The 22,490-nt window shown below is 52.6% G+C and overlaps 1 protein-coding gene across 1 annotated transcript; it reads right to left on the minus strand.

The window, feature by feature from the left end:
* Positions 1–12,117: 12,117 nt before the first annotated feature.
* Positions 12,118–20,218, minus strand: TUBB4A (tubulin beta 4A class IVa). The gene is made up of 4 exons (XM_009252673.4): positions 19,788–20,218; positions 19,148–19,256; positions 18,924–19,034; positions 12,118–14,024 (listed from the first exon to the last, which is right to left on the minus strand). Exons 1-4 carry the CDS (start codon positions 19,842–19,844, stop codon positions 12,967–12,969), a joined length of 1,335 nt encoding a protein of 444 aa, XP_009250948.2. The 5' UTR covers positions 19,845–20,218; the 3' UTR covers positions 12,118–12,966.
* Between the last annotated feature and the right edge of the window lie 2,272 nt (positions 20,219–22,490).

Below are 22,490 nucleotides of genomic sequence, written 5' to 3' on the forward strand. Positions count from 1 at the left end.
GAAGTTTAACGGGTGACGTCCCCGGACAGAGGCCCTGCCCCCACCCCCGTGAGAAACCCAGGCATCCTGCCTGCTAATTATGTTGGGGATGGGTGGGCAATAAGTGGTCAGCCTGGGAAGGCAGAACCCCAGCTCCGTCCCCGCCAGGCTGGACTGAGTCTGATTCCCCCCATCGTGCCTGGGCCCTCGTCTCTCCTTCCTCACTCCGCAGCAGCCAAGATTCACAGTCTGTCTATTAATAAAATGCCTCCCCGTCTCTTAACTCTTCTTTCCCTTGGTCCATTTGTCCTGGACGGTCACTGGTGGACCACCAGAGGGAGCCACCTGTAAAGTGGACGGTGGGGGGGCCAGGGATGGGGACAAACAGCACAAAGTACAGGCACAGGGACGGACAGACAGACACAGACACACAGTTACACACTCAGGAAGTCACCAGCACAGACAAACCGAGTCCAGAACAGCCAGAGACGACAGATATGGAGAGATAGGGAGTCCTACATGGAGAGATAGGGAGAGAGAGGGATCATAGTCCCAGGCCGGGCACAGTGGCTCATGCCTATAATCCCAGCACTTTGAGAGGCCAAGATGGGAGGATCGCTTGAGCCCAGGAGTTCGAAACCAGCCTGGGAAACATGGTGAAACCCTGTGTCTACCAAAAGCTACAAAAATTATAGCTGGCAGTGGTGGCATGCACCTGTAGTCCCAGCTTACTCAGGAGGCTGAGCTAGGAGGATCGCCTGAGCCTGAGGAGTTTGAGGCCATAGTGAACCAAGATTGCACTACTGTACTCTAGCCTGAGCAACAAAGTGAGATCCTGTCTCAAAAAAAACAAAAAACAAAAAAACAAAAAAAGAACTTAGTAACAGATACACACCCATTGTGCACAGAAAGACAAGGTAGGTGGATCACTTGAGGTCAGGAGTTTGCAACCAGCCTGGCCAACATGGTGAAACCCTGTCTCTAATTTAAAAAAAATACAGGCTGGGTGCAGTGGCTCACGTCTGTAATCCCAGCACTTTGGGAGGCTGAGGCAGGTGGATCACGAGGTCAGGACTTCGAGACCAGCCTGGCCAAGATGGTGAAACCCCGTCTCTGCTAAAAATACAAAGATTAGTCAGGCACAGTGGTGGGCGCCTGTAATCCCAGCTACTCAGGAGGCTGAGGCAGAATTACCTGAATCTGGGAGGTGGAGTCTGCAGTGAGCCGAGATCACGCCACTGCACTCTAGCCTGGGCGACAGAGCAGGACTCTGTCTCAAAAAAAAAACAAAAACAAACAAACAAACAAACAAAAAATTAGCTGGGCATGGTGGCATGTGCCTGTAATCCCAGCTGCTTGGGAGGCTGAAGCAGGAGAATCACTTGAATCCGGGAGGCAGAGGTTGCAGTGAGCCGACATCGTGCCACTGTACTCCAGCCTGGGCGAAACAGTGAGACTCCATCTCAAAAACAAAAACAAAAACAAAGCAAACAAACAAACAAACAAACAAAAAAACGCAGAGAGAGACAGAGACACAATAAACAGTTACACAGAGACCGCAGCCATTGATACAAACTGAGTAACAGAGAAATAGACCCAGATAGATGGAAACACACAGCACAGACATAGCTCAAGTAATAACCAGATATAGATACAGCCAAGACCCTGCCACATGCAGAGAGAGACACAGCTGGACTCACATGACAGCCGGATACTCATGACAGCCCGACACGCTCAAGCCGTGCTGCAGAGTATGAAAGACACAGGGGCCGGAGGCAGTGGCTCAGTAATCCCAGCACCTTGGGAGGCTGAGGTAGGATTGTTTGAGGTCAGGAGTTCAAGACCAGCCTGAGCAATATAACAAGATGCCATCTCTACAAAAATTAAAAGTTTAGCCAGGTGCAGTGGTCCCAGCTACTCCGCAGGCTGAGGCAGGAGGAGCCCTTGAGCCCAGGTGGTGGGGATTGTAGTGAGCTGTGATCGTGCCATTGCACTCCAGCCTGGGCAACAGTGTAAGACCCTATCTCCAAACAAACACAGGAACAAACAAAAAAACGAAAAAGACACAGGCACACAGGTGGACAGACGTAGTCATGTTGAGGCAGGATATGTGAACATATCTGCAGGCACAAAAACAGAACATGATACAGTCAGGGTCACACCTACACATGAAATCCTGCGGACAGACTCAGACCACTGTGTGGTGTGAAAACACCTCGTGGCCAGGTGCGGTGGCTCACGCCTGTAATCTCAGCACTTTGGGAGGCCGAGGTGGGCGGATCACCTGAGGTCGGGGGTTTGAGACCAGCCTGACCGATATGGAGAAACCCTGTCTCTACTAAAAATACAAAATTAACCGGGCGTGGTGGCACATACTTGTAATCCCAGCTACTCAGGAGGCCGAGGCAGGAGAATCACTTGAACATGGGAGGCAGAGGTTGTGGTGAGCCAAGATCGTGCCATTGCACTCCAGACTGGGCATCAAGAACAAAATTCCATCTAAAAAAAGAAAAAGAAAACACCTCGTACCCACAGTCATTGGACACACACACAGTCAGAATCCCATCACACACATCCTCACACAGTCTGATGGACATGTGCTATTGTCCGAATGTGTGTCCCTCCAAAATTCATATGTTGAAACCTAAAGCCCCAAGGCAGTAGTAAGGGGAGCTGAGATCACGCCATTGCACTCCAGCCTGGGCAACAAGAGTGAAACTCCGTCTCAAAAAAAAAAAAAAAAAAAAAAAGAGGTGGGGCCTCTGGGAGGTGATGAGGTCAAGAGGTATCCACCCTCAACAATGGGATTAATGCCTTTATAAAAGAGGCTTGAGGCCCAGTGCGGTGGCTCTGGCAGGGTGCAGTGGTTCACACCTGTAATCCCAGCACTCTGGGAGGCTGAGGGGGGTGGATTGCTTGTGGCAGAAGTTTGAGACCATCCTGGGCAACATGGTGAAACCCCATCTCTACAAAAAATACAGAAATTGGCTGGGCATGGTGGTGTGCACCTGTAGTCCCAGCTACTTGGGAGGCTGAGTGGGAAGATCGCTTGAACCCAGGAGGCAGAGGTTGCAGCGAGTGGAGACTGCACCACTGCACTGCAGCATAGGCAACAGAGAGAGACTCTGTCTCTGGAAAATAAAAACTAACTAAATAAATAAATAAAAAGAGGTTTGAGCTAGGTGTGGTGATAGCGCCTGTAGTCCCGGCTACTTGGGAGGCTAAGGCAGGAGGATCACTTGAACCCAGGAGTTCAAGGCTACAGTGAGCTTTGATTGCACCACTGCATTCCAGCATGGGTGACAGAGCAAAACTACGTTTAAGAAAAAAAATTAAGGCTGCTATGACAAAATATCTGCAACCTCTGCCTCCCAGGTTCAAGCGATTCTCCTGCCTCAGCCTCCCAAGTAGCTGGGATTATAGGCGCCTGCCACCACACCTGGCTAATTTTTGTATTTTTAGTAGAGATGGGGTTTCACCATCTTGGCCAAACTGGTCTTGGACTCCTGACCTCGTGATCCACTGATCCACCCGCCTCGGCCTCCAAAAGTACTGGGATTACAGCCATGAGCCACCATGCCCGGCGTTTTTTTTTTGTTGTTTTTTTTTTTGAGATGGAGCCTTGCTCTGTTACCCAGGCTGGCTGGAGTACAGTGGCACAATCATTGCAACCTCCGCCTCCTGGGTTCAAGCAATTCTCCTGCCTCAGCCTCCCGAATAGCTGGGATTACAGGTGCCCGCCACCACATCCGGCTAATTTTTGTGTGTTTTTTAGCAGAGATGGGGTTTTGCCATGTTGGCCAGGCTGGTCTTGAACTCCTGACCTCAAGTGATCTGCCCGCCTTGGCCTCCCAAAGTGCTGGGATTACAGGTATGAGCCACCGCGCCTGGCCAGCTCAGCTAATTTAAAAAAATATTTTTGTAGAGGTGGGGTTTCACTTTATTGCCTGGTCTGGTCTTGAACTTCTGGCCTCCAGCAATCCCCTGACCTCGGTCTTCCAAAGTGAATGGGATTACAAGCGTGAGCCACTGTGCCCAACCTGTTTCTATTTTTATTTTTATTTAATTAATTAATTTATTTATTTTGAGACGGAGTCTCACTCTGTTGCCTAGGCTGGAGTGCAGTGGCGTGATCTCCGCGCACTGCAAGCTCCACCTCCCGGGTTTACGCCATTCTCCTGCCTCAGCCTCCCGAGTAGCTGGGACTACAGGCGTGTTCCACTACGCCCGGCTAATTTTTTTGTATTTTTAATAGAGACAGGGTTTCACCGTATTAGCCAAGGTGGTCTGGATCTCCTGACCTCGTGATCCACCCGCCTCGGCCTCCCAAAGTGCTGGGATTACAGGCGTGAGCCACTGCGCCTGGCCACCTGTTTTTTAATTATTTTAAGAGATGGAGTCTCCCTCTCTGTGTCTCCTAGGCTGGAGTGCAGTGGTACCATTATAGCTCAATGCAACCTCTAACTGCTTGGCTCAAGTGATCCTCCCACCTCAGCCTCTTGAGCAACTAGGATTATAGGCACAGCCACCACACATGGTTAATTTTTTTGTTGTTGTGTTTTGAGACAGAGTTTCACTCTTGTCGCCCAGGCTGAGTGCAATAGCACGATCTTGGCTCACTGCAACCTCCGCCTCCCAGGTTCAAGCGATTCTCCTGCCTCAGCCTCCCAAGTAGCTGGGATTGCAGGCACCCGTCACCACGCCTGGCTTATTTTTGTATTTTTAGTAGAGACAGGGTTTCAGCATGTGGCCAGGCTGGTCTGGAACTCCTGACCTCAGGTGATCCACCCGCCTCAGCCTCCTGAAGTGCTGGGATTACAGGTGTGAGCCACTGCGCCTAGCCTTTTTATTTTTATTTTTTATTTTTTTTAGAGACAGGGTCTCCATCTGTTGCCCCAGCTGGAGTGCAGTGGTGCGATCATAGCTCACTATAGTCTTGAACTCCTGGGCTCACGTTATCCTCCCATCCCAGCCTCCCAAGGAGCTAGGGCTACAGCAATGTGCCACCACACCCAGCTAACTTATTGGAACAATTTTCATAGAGACAGGGTCTTACTATGCTGCCTAGGGCGGCCTCAAACTCCTGGCCTCAAGAGATCTTCGTGCTTCAGCCTTCCAAAGTCCTGGGATTACAGGTGTGAGCCACAGTGCCTGGCCGAGCCAGTAGCATTTAATCTTCAAATCTCTCTCACTTGCTGGGACTCCTGCTTTTGTCCTCACTTCTTCTCTGACTCTGATCCTCGGTCTCCCTCTTATAAAGACCCTTGTGATTATATTGGACCCACCCAAATAATTTGCCATAATCCTGTTATCTTAAAATCCTTAACTTTGCCAGGCGTGGTGGCTCACGCCTGTAATCCCAGTACTTTGGGCGGGAGAAGCCTGAGGATCGCCTGAGGCCAGAAGTTCAAGACCAGCCTGGGCAATATATCAAGATCCCGTCTCTACAAAAAATCTAAAAAATAGCTGGGTGCAGGCCAGCTGCGGTGGCTCACGCCTGCAATCCCAGCACTTTGGGAAGCTGAGGTGGGTGGATCACCTGAGGTCAGCAGTTCAAGACCAACCTGGCCAACATGGTAAAACCCCATCTATACTAAAAATACAGAAATTAGCCACGTGTGGTGGTGCATGCCTATAATCCCAGCTACTCGGGAGGCTGAGGCAGGAGAATCACTTGAACCTGGGAGGTGGAGGTTGCAGTGAGCTGAGAGTGATGGGCAACAGAGTCAGACTCCACCTCAAAAAAAAAAAAATTAAAAATTAGCTGGGTGTGGTGGTACACGCCTGTAATTCCGAATCAGGAGGCTGAGGTGGGAGGATTACTTGAGCCCAGAAGGTCGAGGCTGCAGTGAATCGTGATCACGCCACTGCTCTCCAGGCAATAGAGTGAGACTGTCTCAAAAACAAACAGACAAAAACCTACACCTGGCCGGACGCAGTTGCTTGCTCTTGTAATCCCAGCACTTTGGGAGGCCGAGGCGGGTGGATTGCTTGAGCTCAGGGATCCTCCCACCTCAGCCTTTGGAGACCAGCCTGGGTATCATGGTGAAACGCCATCTCTACGGAAAAACTAGCTGGCATGGTGACACATGCCTGTAGTCCCAGCTACTTGGGAGGCTGAAGTAGGAGGATCACTTGAGCCCAGGAGGTCGAGGCTGCAGTGAGCCATGATTGTGCCACTGCACTCCAGCTTGGGTGACAGAAGGAGACTAAAAAAAAAAAAGTTGAACCCCCCAAAGCAACTGCCTCATCAAAGTTTGGGGAAATACTTTAAAAAAAAAAAAAAAAGAAACAAACAAAACAAAACCAGGCTGGGTGTGGTGGCTCACACCTAATCTCAGCATTTTGGGAGGCTAAGGCCGGCCGATCACCTGAGGTCAGGAGTTGGAGACCAGCCCCTGGCCAACATGGTGAAACCCCGTCTCTACTAAAAATACAAAAAAAATTAGCCGGGTGTGGCAGTGGATGCCTGTAATCCCAGTTACCTGGGAGGCTGAGGCAGGAGAGTCATTTGAACCTGGGAGGTGGAGATTGCAGTGAGCCAAGATCGCACCACTGCACTGCAGCCTGGGCAACAAGAGCGAAACTCTGTCTCAAAAATAAATAAATAGGCCGGGCACGGTGGCTCACGCCTGTAATCCCAGCACTTTGGGAGGCCGAGGCGGGTGGATCACGAGGTCAGATCAAGATCATCCTGGCTGACATGGTGAAACCCCATCTCTACTAAATATACAAAAAATTAGCCGGGCGTGGTGGCGGGCGCCTGTAGTCCCAGCTACTCAGGAGGCTGAGGCAGGAGAATGGCGTGAACCCGGGAGGCGGAGCTTGCAGTGAGCCGAGATCACGCCACTGCACTCCAGCCTGGGCGACAGGGCGAGACTCCGTCTCAAAAGTAAATAAATAAATAAATAAATAATAAATAAATAAAATAAACAAAAAACAAAAAAAGAAATAAAAAGTCCGTACACTTCTGAGTAGTTAAGTGCCTTGTGCAAGGAAGGAGGGTGCTGAGTGGGGAACCCAACCCAGATCTATCCATTATGCTGCTACCTAAATCCTTTGTATTGCTGGTCTACCACTCAGTGCTGTGCTGTGCTGGGCCTGCTGAAGTTGCTGTGGGCTGATGTCCACGCTGCTTCCCTCATGCTTCTCCTTACTCCTGGCTGCAGGGGGACGTAGCAAGAAGACTGGGGCTCCAGCCTGGGTGTCTAGTGGTCTAGCATAGAGTGGTGGACATTACTGCTTGGCTCTCCGCTTGTCCCCCGCTCACCTACCCTTGCCCCTGGCTTGTCTTCCTAATGCAGAGGCTGCAGAAAAACTCCAAACCCTACATTTCCCAGATGCCTTTGCAGCTCCGTTTCTGGATGCAGAATTGGTTCTACCAGTGAGAAATGCTCATGAGAGATTTAGAAAGTGGAAGTGAGGCAGTGTGGGCTTGTGTGTATATCTTGCTGGGAAGCAGGGTTGTGGAGCTATACATTTTATTTTCATGAATTCGTGTTCTTTGTTGGACCCATTTCCAGGTCATAGTTCTGGTAACTGCCTCTTCGTTCTCCACCTTTCTCCCTATACAAAGGAGCTGCTCCTTGGTGACCCATCTCTGTGGTGTTATGAGGGTCCTACCTATTCCGGGGCTGCTTAATCTGTGGCCTTATTCACACATCTTTAGCATCTCCTGAGAACTTGTGAAAAATGCAGTCTTGAGCCCCACCCCGGACCTACTTACTGAATCTGAAACTGTGAGGGGGTGGGACTGAAGAAACTGTGCTTTAGCAAGTTGTTCTACTGATTCTTTTGCACAGTAAAATTTGAGAAGCCTACAGCCCACTCTTTCAGCGTCTTCCAGTGATTTTGCAAGCACCATCGATTCTTGTATTAAGTTCCTGTCTGCTTAACATACCTAGAATGGTCCCCGCACGGAACTCCGGCTGCCCGTGTCAGGATTCTAGAGTTCGACTAGCAGGGTTTGAATTCCAGCTCACTGTTTAGTAGCCATGTGACCACGGGCAAGTGACTTTGTGTGGCAAATTGTAATTTATTCCTTTGTTTTTTCCTTCCTTCCTTTTCTCCTTCCCTCCTTTTTTCCTTCCTTCCTTTTTCCCTTCCTTCCCTCCTTCTTTCCTTGCTCCCTCCCTCCCTTCTTTCCTTCCTTCCTTCCTTCCTCCCTCTTCTCTCCCTCCCTCCCTCCCTTCCTTCCCTCCTTTCTGTCTTCCTGTCTTCTTGCCTTCTTCTTTCCTTCCTTCCTTCTTTCCTTCCCTCCTTTCTTTTCTCTCTCTCTTTCTTTTCTTTCTTTCCTTCTTTTTTTTGAGACAGAGTCTCACTCTGTTGCTCAGGCTGAAGTGCAATGGCACGATCTCAGCTCGCTTCAACCTCTGCCTCCCAGGTTCAAGTGATTCTCCTGCCTCAGCCTCCTGAGTAGCTGAGATTACAGGTGCGTGCCACCACACCCAGCTAATTTTTTGTGACTTTAGTAGAGACGGGGTTTCACCATGTTGGCCAGGCTGGTATCGAACTCCTGACCTCGTGATCCGCCCGCCTCAGCCTCTCAAAGTGCTGGGATTACAGGTGTGAGCCACCATGCCCAGTACATTCCCCTCCCTTCCCCTCCCCTTCCCTTCCCTTTCTTTTCTCCCACAGTGTCTCACTCTGTCACCCAGGCTGTAGTGCAGTGGTGCAATTACAGCTCAGCTCACTGCAGCCTTGACCTCCCTGGCCTGGGTGATTCTCCCACCTTGGCCTGTTGAGTAGCTGGGGCTACAGGTGTGCACCACCACAGCCAGTTATTATTATTATTTTGTAGTTTTTGTAGAGACAGGGTTTTGCCATGTTGCCCAAGCTGGACTCAAACTCCTGGACTCAAATAATCTGCCTGCCTTAGCCTCCCAAAATTTTGGGATTACAGGAGTGAGCCACCGCACCTGGCCAAAAATTGGTAATTTCTAAAGATGGCCATGGCTCTATTACTCACCCTACATGCTCTTCTAGAATTTTGCCACTCTACCATCAAGAGCTGGAGTATGGGTTGGGCATGGTGGAACATGCCTGTAATCTCAACACTTTGGGAGGCCAAGGCGGGTGGATCACCTGAGGTCAGGAGTTTGAGACCAGCCTGGTCAACATGGTGAAACCCCATCTCTACCAAAAATACAAAAATTAGCTGGGTGTGGTGGTGGGTGCCTGTAATCCCAGCTACTCAGGAGGCTGAGGCAAGATAATTGCTTGAGCCCAGGAGGCAGAGGTTGCAGTGAACCAAGATCATGCCATTGTACTCCAGCCCAGGTGACAAGGGTGAAACTCTAACAAAACAAAACAAAACAAAATGAAACAAAAGAGCTGGAGGATGGACCAAGTGTGGTGGCTCATGCCTGTAATCCCAGCAGTTTGGGAGGCTGAGGCAGGAGACTAGCCTGGGTGACACAGTGAGACCCTATCTCTAATCTCTACTAACAATACAAAAAAATTAACCAGATGTGGTGGCATGTGCCTGTAGTCCTAGTTACTCTGGAGGCTGAGGTGGGAGGATTGCTTGAGCCCAGGAGTTTGAGGTTTCAATGAACCATGATCACACCACTGTACTCTATCCTGGGTGACAGAGTGAGATCCTGTCTCAAAAAGAAAAGAGCTGGAGTCTGTACTTCATCCCCTTGAATCTGAACAAGGCTTAGTGACTGCCTTGTTGGTGAGTCCTGAATAAGTGACACTGTATGACTTCTGAAGTTAGGTCATAAAAATGCAATCCATTTTTCTTTTGCATTTACTTCTGTCCTGCTCTCTTGGGGTGTTTGCTCTGGGGGAACGCGGCAGCCATGTTGTGAGGAAGCCCAAGGGGACTATGGAGAGACCCACATGGAGAGATACTAAGGTCTTTGTTCTCCTTACTCCTGCTGAGCCCCCAGCTGATAATTGGCACCACCTGGCCAGTCAGTTGTGCGCCACCTTGGAAGTAGATCCCTCTGCCTCCGGCTAAGATGCTCTGGCTGATGTCATAGGGAGCCTAAATGAACTGCCTCGCCAATCGTTGCTCAGATTACAGATTTAGGAGCAAAATAAATACCTGTTTTTGTCTTAAGCCACTAAGTTTTGGGGGATTGTTTGTTACACAGCAAAAGTTAACTGATAACGCTTTTCTTTCTCTAAACCTTGGCTTGGAAGGGGATAGAAGCTTAGGCCTTCCAGGGTTGGTGTGAGGCTTGCATGAAATGAGGCATGAGTTAGGCACATGGAAAAGCTTCATGTGGGTGAGCTGTGTTGTTACTCTGGCAAGATTGCCATTTGGGTGCCAGCTCAGGCTGCCATCTTCCTGGCACCCTTCCCTACAGATTCCCCCTCCTGCCTTCCATATTTGCAAGATACCGCACAGAGAACGGCAGCACCTCTGCCACCAAACACCCACTCTGTGCTCCTGAGATCTCCTCAGATCCTTATGAACAATTCCGAGGTGGGTGTGTCAGAGACACTCAGGCTGAGACCTGAGACCTACTGGGCTGCATTCCCAGATGGTTAAGGCATTCTAAGTCACAGGATGAGATCGGCATAAGATACATGTCATAAAGACCTTGCTGATAAAATAGGTTGCAGTAGGCTGGGTGTGGTGGCTCATGCCTATAATCCCAGCACTTTGGGAGTGCGAGGCAGGTGGATCACAAGGTCAGGAGATCGAGACCATCCTGGCTAACATGGTGAAACCCCATCTCTACTAAAAATACAAAAAAAACTAGCCAGGCATGGTGTCGGGTACCTGTAGTCCCAGCTACTCGGGAGGCTGAGGCAGGAGAATGGCGTGAACCCGAGAGGCGGAGCTTGCAGTGAGCCAAGATTGTGCCTCTGCACTCCAGCCTGGGCGACAGAGCGAGACTCCGTTTCAAAAACAACAACAACAACAACAACAACAACAAACAAAGAAAAAACAGGTTGCAGTAAAGAAGCTGGTCAAAACCCACCAAAACCAAGATGAGGATGAATGACCTCTGGTTGTTCTCACTGCTACACTCCCACTAGCGCCATGACAGTTTACAGATGCCATGGCAGTGTCAGGAAGTTACCCTACATGGTCTAAAAAGGAGAGGCGTGAATAATCCACCCCTTGTCTAGCATATCATCAAGAAAAAACCATAAAAATGGGCAACCAGCAGCTCTCGTCTGTGGAGTAGCCATTCTTTGTTTTTTTGTTTTTTGTTTTTTGTTTTTTTTTTTGATATGGAGTCTCGCTCTGTCACCCAGGCTGGAGTGCAGTGGCGCCATCTCAGCTGACTGCAACCTCTGCCTCCCAGGTTCAAGTGATTCTCTTGCCTCAGCCTCCCAAGTAGCTGGAACTACAGGCGCCTGCAACCACGCCCAGGTAATTTTTGCATTTTTAGTAGAGATGGGGTTTCACCATGTTGGTCAGGCTGGTCTCTCCTGGCCTCAGGTGATCCACCCACCTCAGCCTCCCAAAGTGTTGGGATTACAGGCATGAGCCACCGCACCTGGCTCATTTATTTATTTATTTATTTATTATTATTTTTTGAGACAGAGTGTCACTCTGTTGCCAGGCTGGTGTGCAGTGGCGTGATCTTGGCTCACTGCAACCTCTGCCTCCCAGGTTCAAGAGATTCTCCTGCCTCAGCCTCCGGAGTACCTGGGACTACAGGCGCCCACCACCACGCCCTGCGAATTTTTTTATTTTTAGTAGAGATGGGGTTTCGCCATGTTGACCAGCCTGGTCTCTCCTGGCCTCAGGTGATCCACCCACCTCGGCCTCCTAGTGTTGGGATTACAGGTGTGAGCCACCGTGCCCGGCCCCTTTACTTTCTTAATAAATGTGCTTTTACTTTATGTACTTGCCCTGAATTCTTTCTTGAGTGAGATCCAAGAACCCTCTCTTGGGGTCTGGATTGGGACCCCATTCCTATAACAGTTGTGGGGGGATCCTGGGGGAAAACATATGATCCCATTTTACAGGTGGGAAGACTGAGGCTGAGAGAGGGGCAAATGGCTTAGTCAAAACCTCAGGGTTAGTGGGTAGCCTAGCCTGGCCCGTCTGATCCCTCCCCAGCACGCCCCCCACCCAGAGATGAGATGTCATCGGTACCCTCCTCCATCCTGTAGAGAAAAGCCCCCACTTGCTGTAAGAGAGGAAAGAGGAATTCGGCAGAAACATCCATGACAACAATTTCTTTATTTATTGAGGGTGAGGCAGGGAAGCGGGGAGGGAGAGCAGGGATGACCGCTCTTCCTCACAGGCACCAGGCCTTGTTTCTGTCCCAGATAAGCTAAGGTCGGCGGGGGCTGAGGGGAGTGAGGCAGGGAGGATGCATGGGGCCTGTGGGAGCCAGAGAGAAGCTGGGGTCAGAGGTAGGAGCTGACACTGTGGTGGGGGGGGTGAAAGGTGAGGCAAGGTCAAAGGTGAACTGCAGCTTGGAGGGAGGGGTCTAATGTAAACCAGGACTTACAGGTGTAGAAGTAAAATGGGACTCATAGACGGTGAAAGAGAAGTTGGAGTCAGAGGGGGTTCAGAGATCAAAGAGAAGTTGGGGTCAGAGGTAGGAGCTGGGGCTCAGGTGGGGGTTAAAGGTGAGGCAAGGTCAGAGGTGAAGTGCAGCTCAGAGGGAGGGGTCAAACATAAACCAGGACTTATAGGTCGAGAGGTAAAATGGGATTCATGGGGGGCAGGGGTCAAAGGTGAAGCAGAAGTCAGGGGTGAAGGAGGGCCGGCAAAGTTAAAGGTGCGGTTTCCAGAGTCAGAAGGGGTGAAGCGGGGCTCCTCCTGGGAATGTCAAGGTTGGAAGAGCTCAAGGGGGTCAAAGATAAATTAGGGCTCAAAGGTCAAAGGGGAGCCAGGGTCGGAGATGAAGTAGCCAGAGGTAAAACGAGCTCCAAAGGTATTGTTAGGGTCAGGGGGGAGTCAGCCTTGGAGGGAAAGTGGGGCTCTAGGGGCCAGAGATGGGGGGCCTAGCGGGTCAAAGGTCAGAAGCCTCAAGGGGACAGATGGGAAGCGATGGGAGCAGCCTAGGCCACCTCCTCCTCCGCCTCCTCCTCGAACTCGCCCTCCTCGGCCGTGGCGTCCTGGTACTGCTGGTACTCAGATACCAGGTCATTCATATTGCTCTCGGCCTCGGTGAACTCCATCTCGTCCATGCCCTCGCCCGTGTACCAGTGCAAGAAGGCCTTGCGCCGGAACATGGCCGTGAACTGCTCGGAGATGCGCTTGAACAGCTCCTGGATGGCCGTGCTGTTGCCGATGAAGGTCGCGGCCATCTTCAGGCCGCGGGGCGGGATGTCGCACACGGCCGTCTTCACATTGTTGGGGATCCACTCCACGAAGTAGCTGCTGTTCTTGCTCTGCACGCTCAGCATCTGCTCGTCCACCTCCTTCATGGACATGCGGCCCCGGAACACGGCAGCCACGGTCAGGTAGCGGCCGTGGCGCGGGTCGCACGCCGCCATCATGTTCTTGGCGTCGAACATCTGCTGGGTGAGCTCGGGCACCGTCAGGGCCCGGTACTGCTGGCTGCCCCGGCTGGTCAGGGGTGCGAAGCCGGGCATGAAGAAGTGCAGGCGAGGAAAGGGGACCATGTTGACGGCCAGCTTGCGCAGGTCGGCGTTCAGCTGGCCTGGGAAGCGCAGGCAGGTGGTGACCCCGCTCATGGTGGCCGACACCAGGTGGTTGAGGTCCCCGTAGGTGGGGGTGGTCAGCTTGAGGGTGCGGAAACAGATGTCGTAGAGCGCCTCGTTGTCGATGCAGTAGGTCTCATCCGTATTCTCCACCAGTTGGTGCACAGACAGCGTGGCGTTGTAGGGCTCCACCACCGTGTCTGACACTTTGGGCGAGGGCACCACACTGAAGGTGTTCATGATGCGGTCTGGGAACTCCTCGCGGATCTTACTGATGAGCAGCGTGCCCATCCCGGACCCCGTGCCACCCCCCAGCGAGTGGGTCAGCTGGAAGCCCTGAAGGCAGTCGCAGCTCTCGGCCTCCTTCCGGACTACGTCCAGGACAGCGTCCACCAGCTCTGCGCCCTCCGTGTAGTGCCCCTTTGCCCAGTTGTTGCCGGCTCCAGATTGGCCTAGAGAGGGAAGGGGAGGGGACACACAGGCAGTTATGGGGAGCCCCAACCCTCGACCCTGTCTCTCCACCTGGAGGGCCTCTAATAGTTGAATACTAGTAACTATCAAAAGTAATAGTAGCCGGGTGCGGTGGCTCACGCCTGTAATCCCAGCACTTTGGGAGGCCGAGGTGGGCAGATCACGAGGTCAGGAGATCGAGACCATCCTGGCTAACACAGTAAGACCCCGTCTCTACTAAAAATACAAAAAAAATTAGCCAGGTGTGGTGGTGGGCGCCTGTAGTCCCAGCTACTCGGGAGGCTGAGGCAGGAGAATGGCGTGAACCCAGGAGGCAGAGCTTGCAGTGAGCCGAGATTGCGCCACTGAACTCCAGCCTGGGCAACAGAGTGAGACTCCGTCTCAAAAAAAAAATAAATAAAAAAAAAAAAAATTATAGCCAGGTGTGGTGGTGGGCGATTGTAGTCCCTGGCTAATTGGGAGGCTGAGGCAAGAGAATTGCTTGAACCTGGGAGGAGGAGGCTGCAGTGAGCCAAGATTGAGCCACTGCACTCCAGCCTGGGCGACGGAGTGAGACTCCATCTCAAAAACACACACACACAAAACACTCCCCCGCCCCCTCCCTAAAAAAAACCAAGACTGGGCACGGTGGCTCATGCCTGTAATCCTAACACTTTGGGAGGCCGAGGTGGGAGGATTGCTTGAGCCCAGCAGTTCAAGACTAGCCTGGGCAACATAATGAGGCCATGTCTCTACAAAAATTTATATATATATATATATATGCCAGTCATGGTGGTGGCACGCCTGTAGTACCAGTTACTAGGGGGGGCTCAGGTGGGAGATTGCTTGAGCCCAGGAGTTGGAGGCTGCAGTGAGCTATGATCACACCATTGCAGCTTGGGAGACAGAGCAAGACCCTGTCTCTAAAACAAATAAATAATAACAATAAAAAGATTAATATTTAACATCATTATTATTATTATCATTTTCAGGCAGAGTCTTGGTATGTTGCCCGGGCTGGAGTACAGAGGTGCAATCCAATCATGGGTCACTGCAGCCTTGACCTCCCAGGTTCAAGTGATCCTCCTGCCCCAGCCTTTTGAGTAGCTGGGACTACAGGCTTATGCTACCAGATCTGGCTAATTTTTGTATTTTTTTGTAGAGGTGGGGTTTCATCATGTTGCCCAGGCTGGTCTTGAACTCCTGAGCTGGAGCAATCCATCTGCCTTGGCCTCCTAAAGTGCTGGGATTACAGGCGTGAGCCACCATGCTTGGCCTGTGTTTTCTTGTTAATCATGTTTATTGTCTGTAAGCTCACTGTGGAATGCAAGCTCCTGGAGGAAAAGAATCAGTATTAGAATATTGGCCGGGCACGGTGGCTCACGCCTGTAATCCCAGCACTTTGGGAGGCCGAGGCGGGCAGATCTTGAGGTTAGGAGATCGAGACCATCCTGGCTAACACAGTGAAACCGCGTCTCTATTAAAAATAGAAAAAATTAGCCAGGCATGGTGGCGGGCGCCTGTAGTCCCAGCTACTCAGGAGGCTGAGGCAGGAGAATGGCATGAACCCGGGAGGTGGAGCTTGCAGTGAGCCGAGATCGCGCCACTGTGCTCCAGCCTGGGCGACAGAGTGAGACTTCAACTCCAAAAAAAAAAAAATTGAATAAAAAAAAGAATATTGGGGCCGGGCGCGGTGGCGGGCGCCTGTAATCCCAGCTACTCGGGAGGCTGAGGCAGGAGAATCGTTTGAACCCAGGAGGTGGAGGTTGCAGTGAGCCGAGATCATGCCACTGCACTCTAGCCTGGGCGACAGAGCAAGACTCCGTCTCAAAAAAAAAAAAAAAAGAAGAATATTGGTATTACTCTGAACAGCTAACGTTTCCTTTCACCCCTCGTCTGTCTGCACCTTGGTTCAGCTCCAACATTGCCCTCCTGGATAAGTTCAGTTCCCTCTATCCTGTCCCCTGGCTCCTACCCTCATCATCCAGTCTGTCTTCTCCACAGTACCCACAAGAGGACACCTGAGAGCACCTAAGTCAGGTCCCATCCCTCCTCTGCCTACAGCCCTCCATGGCTCCTACCTGCCTTGGGGTCAAAGCCCAAATCCTCCCTGCAGTCCACAAGGCCCTGCCGTACCTGCCCCATCCCCTCCCTCACTCTGCTTCAGCCACAGCTGTTACTCCAGCTTTCCAGGTGTGATCCTGCCCTGGGGCCTTTGCACTAGTGGCTTGGCTGCTTAGAATGCTTCCCCCCAGGTATTCACCTGACTTTTTCCTCACTTCCTTCAGGTCTCAGCTCAATGCCACATCCTCAGAGAAGCCACCTCTGGTCACCCCCTCCCTCCTCCTCCCGAGCCTGGTGGTTTAGACTCCAGATTCTCGGGACTGACAAGACAAACCGTGTGACCTTGGACAAGTGACTTCCCCTTTCTGATCTGTTGGAAGATTTCAAAACATAATGATGCAGTTTTGTGGCTGTGGCCCATCATAGATCCTTGGGAAATGGCTGGGTGAAATCAAGATGAAATGAGATTGGCCAAATGGTGTGAGTGATTTCAAGAGGGCCACAGAGGGCTTGCAGTTGGGCCAAGAGATTCTATGGCCTCTGGGTGGCCAGGGTGTGGGAGGAGCTTTAAAAGTGTGGACTCAGACCAGGCGTGGTTGCTCATGCCTGTAATCCCAGCACTTTGGGAAGCAGAGGCAGGCAGATCACCTGAGAGGTCAGGAGTTCGAGACCAGCCTGGACAACATGGTGAAACCCTGTCTCTATTAAAAATACAAAAAATTAGCTAGGTGTGGTGGCGCGTGCCTGTAGTCCCAGCTACTCGTGAGGCAGGAGAATCTTGAATCCGGGAGGTGGAGGTTGCGTCACTGCACTCCAGCCTGGGCAAAGGAGACTCCGTCTCAAAAAAAAACAAAAAACCGTGGACCTAGTAGTCAGACCCTCTGGCTCCTGACAGCCCCAGTGGCTTGCAGTGTGACTTTCTGCATGTGACCTAACGTCTCTGTGCCTCTGTTTTCTCACCTGTAAAATGGAAGAGGCGAGTTGCGGAAAAGATTCAGAGAGGTAGGACAGGTCCTGCTTTTAGCATATCTTAGATGCTGGGAGTATTGGAGGCGGGTGGAGCCAGGGCCTGAGGCCAGGGTGGGGACATGCAGCCAGATGGAGCCAGAGAAGCTTTCCCGGAAGGATTGTCCCAGGGTGTGGACACCCCACTATCTTCACATATGTTGTTCCCTCCGTCTTAAACATCTTTCCTCCCTTCAATGCCCTTTGGCCAGTCCAAATCCTACTCACGTTCTAGACTGCAGATAGTAATGGAAACAACGACAAATGCTTATTTACCTCTTTCTCTGTGTCAGGCATTGTTCTAAACTCTTTACACATATTCATGACTTTAAGCCTCACAATTTTTTTTTTTTTTTGGAGACAAAGTTTTGCTCTTGTTGCCCAGGCTGGAGTGCAGTGTCATGATCTTGGCTCACCACAACCTCCGCCATTCAAGCAATTCTCCTGCCTCAGCCTCCCGAGTAGCTGGGATTACAGGCATGCGCCACCATGCCTGGCTAATTTTTTACTTTTAATAGAGATGGGGTTTCTCCATGTTAGTCAGGCTGGTCTCAAACTCCCGACCTCAGGTGATCCACCCGCCTCGGCCTCCCAAAGTGCTGGGATTATAGGTGTGAGCCACTGTGCCTGCCCTAAGCCTCACAATTCTAATAGCATTTTAGAATCCCTGTTTTATTTGATCTTTTTTAGAGATGGGGTCTCACGCCATCGCTCAGGCTGGAGTGCAGTGGCACCATCATAGCTCACGGCAGCCTCAACCTCCCAGGCTCAAGTGATTCTCCTACCTTAGCCTCACGAGTAGCTGTGACCACAGGTGCACACCACCTCACTCAGCTAATTAAAATTTTTTTCTTTTTGTAGAGACAGGGTCTCACCACGGTGCCCAGACTGGTCTCGAACTCCTGACCTCAAGCTCTCTTCCTGACTCAGCCTCCCAAAGTCCTGGGTTTACAGGCATGAACCACCATGCCCAGTGAAATCCCTGTTTTAAAGACAAGGAGGCCGGGCAAGGTGGTTCACGCTCGTAATCCGGCACTTTGGGAGGTGAGTTGGGTGGATCGTTTGAGTCCAGGAGTTTGAGACCAGCCTGGGCAACATAGAGAGACCTGTCTCTCTACAAAGAAAACTAAAAAATTAGCTGGGTGTGGTGGTGCATGCCTGTAGTTCCAGCTACTTGGGAGACTAAGGCAAGAGGATCACGTGTGCCGGGAGGTGGAGGCGGCAGTGAGCCGTGATCATGCCACTGCACTCTAGCCTGGGTGACAGCAGGACAGACAGACCCTGTCTGAAAAAAAAAAAAAAAAAAAGAGGATTTTGAGGCCCAGAAAGGCTGAGGAGCCCATCCTAAGTTATCCATCTGAATCAACCCCTGGCCGAGCTTTACTTCATTTATCTCCTTTGTGGCCTATCATCTTCTACCAGAATGTGAGCTGCACTGGGGCAGAGAGGGAGCCCCAGCTGTTTGATTCTTCCCTGCGTCTCCAGCTTCTAGAACAGGGCCTGGTATGCAGTGAGTGCTCACTGTTTGTTCAATGCATGAAGTGGCAGAATTGGGATGTGCACCCAGGCAGTCTGGTTCCAGTTCAGACCGTTGAATTAAAATGCCACCTCCTCCAGGAAGACTTCCCTGAATCCCTCTCTGTATCCGCCCTCCTCAGGGCTCTCACAGTGGCCTGAGCATCCCCCCATCACAGCCCTGGATGCAGGGCTGGTGCCTGGTGCCCTGTCCACCCCATCTCTGGTCTGTAGGCCCTGGTGGTGGCTGTTGACTCTGTGGTGTTAGCAGGAATAAGGAGGTTTTCCAGCCTCTGGCTCCCTTCTGGGGGACTCACCAAACACGAAGTTGTCTGGCCGAAAGATCTGACCGAAGGGGCCGGAACGGACAGAGTCCATGGTGCCGGGTTCCAGGTCCACCAGCACCGCTCTGGGGACATAATTTCCTCCTGCAGGGAAACAGATGGAGGGCTTCTGTGCGTGCCAGGAACCACAGGCGCCCGGTAGCATCCTGTTCCCTTCCAGCTGCCCCTCCCCACCTGGGGTGCCTCCTTCGCCCTACCTGTGGCCTCGTTGTAGTACACGTTGATCCTCTCCAGTTGCAGGTCACTGTCCCCATGATATGTGCCTGTGGGGTCGATGCCATGTTCGTCACTGATAACCTCCCAAAACTAGAGAGAGAGGTGGTCGGAAGAGTTGAGAGAGGGGAAGCCGGTGCCCAAGCCGAGGACTCCTCCCAGCCCCCAACTAGCTCCCTAGCTGCCACCTCTCCCCCAGCAAGGTGAACGGGGGACCTAGAGGCATGGTGTCGGGGCGAGGATGAGGCAGCAAGAAGGAGAGGTGGGGGCGGGGTGCAGCCGAGTCAGCACCCAGCGGGGCCGGCTGGTGCCAGCGCACCCAGGCTGCAGCCCGGGGGAGGCACGGGGCTCTTTGTGCGTGAGGAGGGGACAGTGGCCCAGCTGTGGGCCCAGCTGTGACAGGCGGACAGAAGGCTGGCTCCCACTCTCCGCAGCCTCTTTGTTCCCAGCCTGGCCCTGCCACCCCCATCCCGCGACCCTTCCCCCGAGGCCCCTGGGGCGCTCTGGCCTCCTGGGGACCTCATTCCTCCCCAAAGGCTCCCGGGTTGGGGGGTGCTCCGGGGACCGACCCCGCGCTGCTCCCCGGGGCCGCCGCTGCCTCCCCGGGCCCCGTCCCCCGAGCACCTTGGCCCCGATCTGGTTGCCGCACTGGCCGGCCTGCAGGTGCACGATCTCCCGCATGGCGGTGGCGCTGAGGGTGGACGCGGCGGCGGTGGCGCGAGCGCGGGGAGCTGCGGCGGCGGCGCGGGTGGAAGATGCGGCGGAGACGGCGGAGCACGGTCCCTGCGCCCCCGGGAGCCGCTATATGAGCGGGCGGGGCACGCGTCACGGCCGGTCACCCTCCCGCTCCGCCCCTTGGTCCCGCCCCGGGATGATGGAGGGGGCTGGGGTTGGGGGAGGTGGTGCAGGGACCTCCCTCCCCAGGGGCCTCCCAGAGACTTCCGGAACCCCACGTGCTCCGACCCCTGCCTTGGGGGTGAGGCCCCTTAGGGAGCCACCAGTGCCGTCTCCCCCGTCCCAGCCCCCAGCCAGGCTTGGCCACCCGCAGAAATTGGGCGGAGAAAGGGAGGGGAGCGCCTGGTAAACAGGCATCTGAGAAGTCCTGCCCCTCCCCCTTAGCCTCCACCCTCCCGCCCCACGCATTGCCTCAGTTTCTCGGTCCGCAGCCCCCCTTCTCATTCTAGTTAGACCGCATTCGCCAGAATCCTTGCAGTAATCACGAGCCCTCCCAGTGGGCTGGGGGCTCCGGAGCGGCGATCTGGTTTGCGGGTGGGGGGCGGTAGGTTCCCGGAGGGCTTGTCCTGAAGCTGCATAGTAAAACCACGATTTTCCTCCCATGATTGGGTGCAGATGCTGGTGGGCTCCCCTGGTACACCTCTCCTGGGCATTGAGCTGGTCACAGGTGGGGTCACCCCCAGCCTGGCCTAAGGAGAGAGTGGAGGAGTAAGACAGCTGGGTTCATATTGGGAGGGGGACAGTGAGTCCCCAGGGCTGCCTCGCTTTCCCAAAATAACACCCCTTCTCTCCAGTATTGTAATTTATCTTTATCTATATCTATATCCTTTTTTTTTGAGACAGAGCTTCGCTCTTGGTGCCCAGGCTGGAGTGCAATGGCGCAATCTCAGCTCACTACAACCTCAGCCTCCCAGGTTCAAGTGATTCTCCTGCCTCAGCCTCCCGAGTAGCTGGGATTACAGGCATGTGCCACTATGCCCGGCTAATTTTTTTGTATTTTTAGTAGAGACAAAGTTTCTCCATGTTGCTCAGGCTGGTCTCAGACTCCTGACCTCAGGCCATCTGTTCACCTCCGCCTCCCAAAGTGCTGGGATTACAGGCGTGAGCCAACGCGCCTGACCTATATATATATATATATTTTTGAGACATGGTCTTGCTCTGTCCCCCAGGCTGTAGTGCAGTGGCATGCTCATAGCTCACTGCAGCCTCAATGTCCTGGGCTCAAGCAATTCTCTCACCTCAGCCTCCCAAGTAGCTGGGACTGCAGGTGCATGCCATCACGCCTGGCTAATTTTCAAGATTTTTTGTAGAGATGGGGTCTCACTATGTTGTCCAGGCTGCTCTCCAATTCCTGAGCTCAAGAGATCCTCCTGCCTCAGCCTCCCAAAGTGCTGGGATTCCAGACAGGAGCCGCTGCGCCCAGCTCAACATTATAATTTATTACACACCATCTCCCCTGCCTCTGAATTTCCTGTAGCGTTAGGTATATGACCTTGCCCTGGTGCTCCTCTCTGTGTCTGAATTTCACATTTGCAAGTTGGGGTGGTGAAGAAGGCCCACCCTCCAGGGTCTGATGATGCGATGACCCAGTTAACAAAGTGGCGCTAGTCTCCCCTCCTGCAGAGTCAACAATAAATTGTATCTTCCCGAGTCTAAGTATTATCAGAGGCTGGACTGGACTTCCTGTGCTGCCTCTCATGTGAAGGTCAGGCCTCCTGGGGCTGCTTCCTTGGACAGCCTCCAGTCCCGCCCTCCCAGGAAGTCTCCTCCTCACCTGCCGGTCCTTGACTTCCCCGCTCAAGGACTTTGGTGTATTGCTGGTGGGAGGTGGGGTAAGCCATCTTGGCCATGTGGTTGGGACCTCACATTTGCCATGGACACTAATTTTTTTTTTTTTTTTTTTAGACAGAGTCTTGCTCTGTCACCCAGGCTGGAGTGCAGTGGCACCATCTTGGCTCACTGCAACCTCTGCCTCCTGGGTTCAAGCCATTCTCCTGCCTCAGCCGCCCCAGTAGCTGGGATTACAGGTGCGCACCACCATGCCCAGCTAATTTTTGTATTTTTAGTAGAGACGGGCTTTCACCATGTTAGCCAGGCTGGTCTCGAACTCCTGACCTCGTGATCCGCCCACCTTGGCCTCCTAAAGTGCTGGGATTACAGGCGTGAGCCACCGCGCCCAGAAAATTCTTTTTTTTTTTTTTCTTGCCCTGTCATCCAGGCTGGGGTGCAGTGGCATGGCCATGGCTCACTGCAGCCTCGAACTCCTGGGCTCAAGTGATTCTTCCACGTCAGCCTCCTGAGTAGCTGGGACTACAGGCATGCACCAACATGCCTGGGTAATTTTTGTATTTTTTTGTGGAGACAGGGGTCTTGCTATGTTGCCCAGGCTGGTCTCCAACGCCTGAGCTCAAGCGATCCTCCCACCTCAGCCTCCCAAAGTGCTGGGTTTACACATGTGAGCCATCGTGCCCTGCCCAATGACCACTAAATTGGACTAGTGGTTCTCAACAGCGTGTGTGTGAGTGTGTGTGTGTGTGGGGGGGGGGGCGGGTGGGTGATATTGCCTTCCCAGGGAACACTTGGCAATATCTG

Source organism: Pongo abelii, chromosome 20 (assembly GCF_028885655.2).
Source record: "Pongo abelii isolate AG06213 chromosome 20, NHGRI_mPonAbe1-v2.0_pri, whole genome shotgun sequence".
Classification (NCBI taxonomy): Eukaryota; Metazoa; Chordata; class Mammalia; order Primates; family Hominidae; genus Pongo; species Pongo abelii.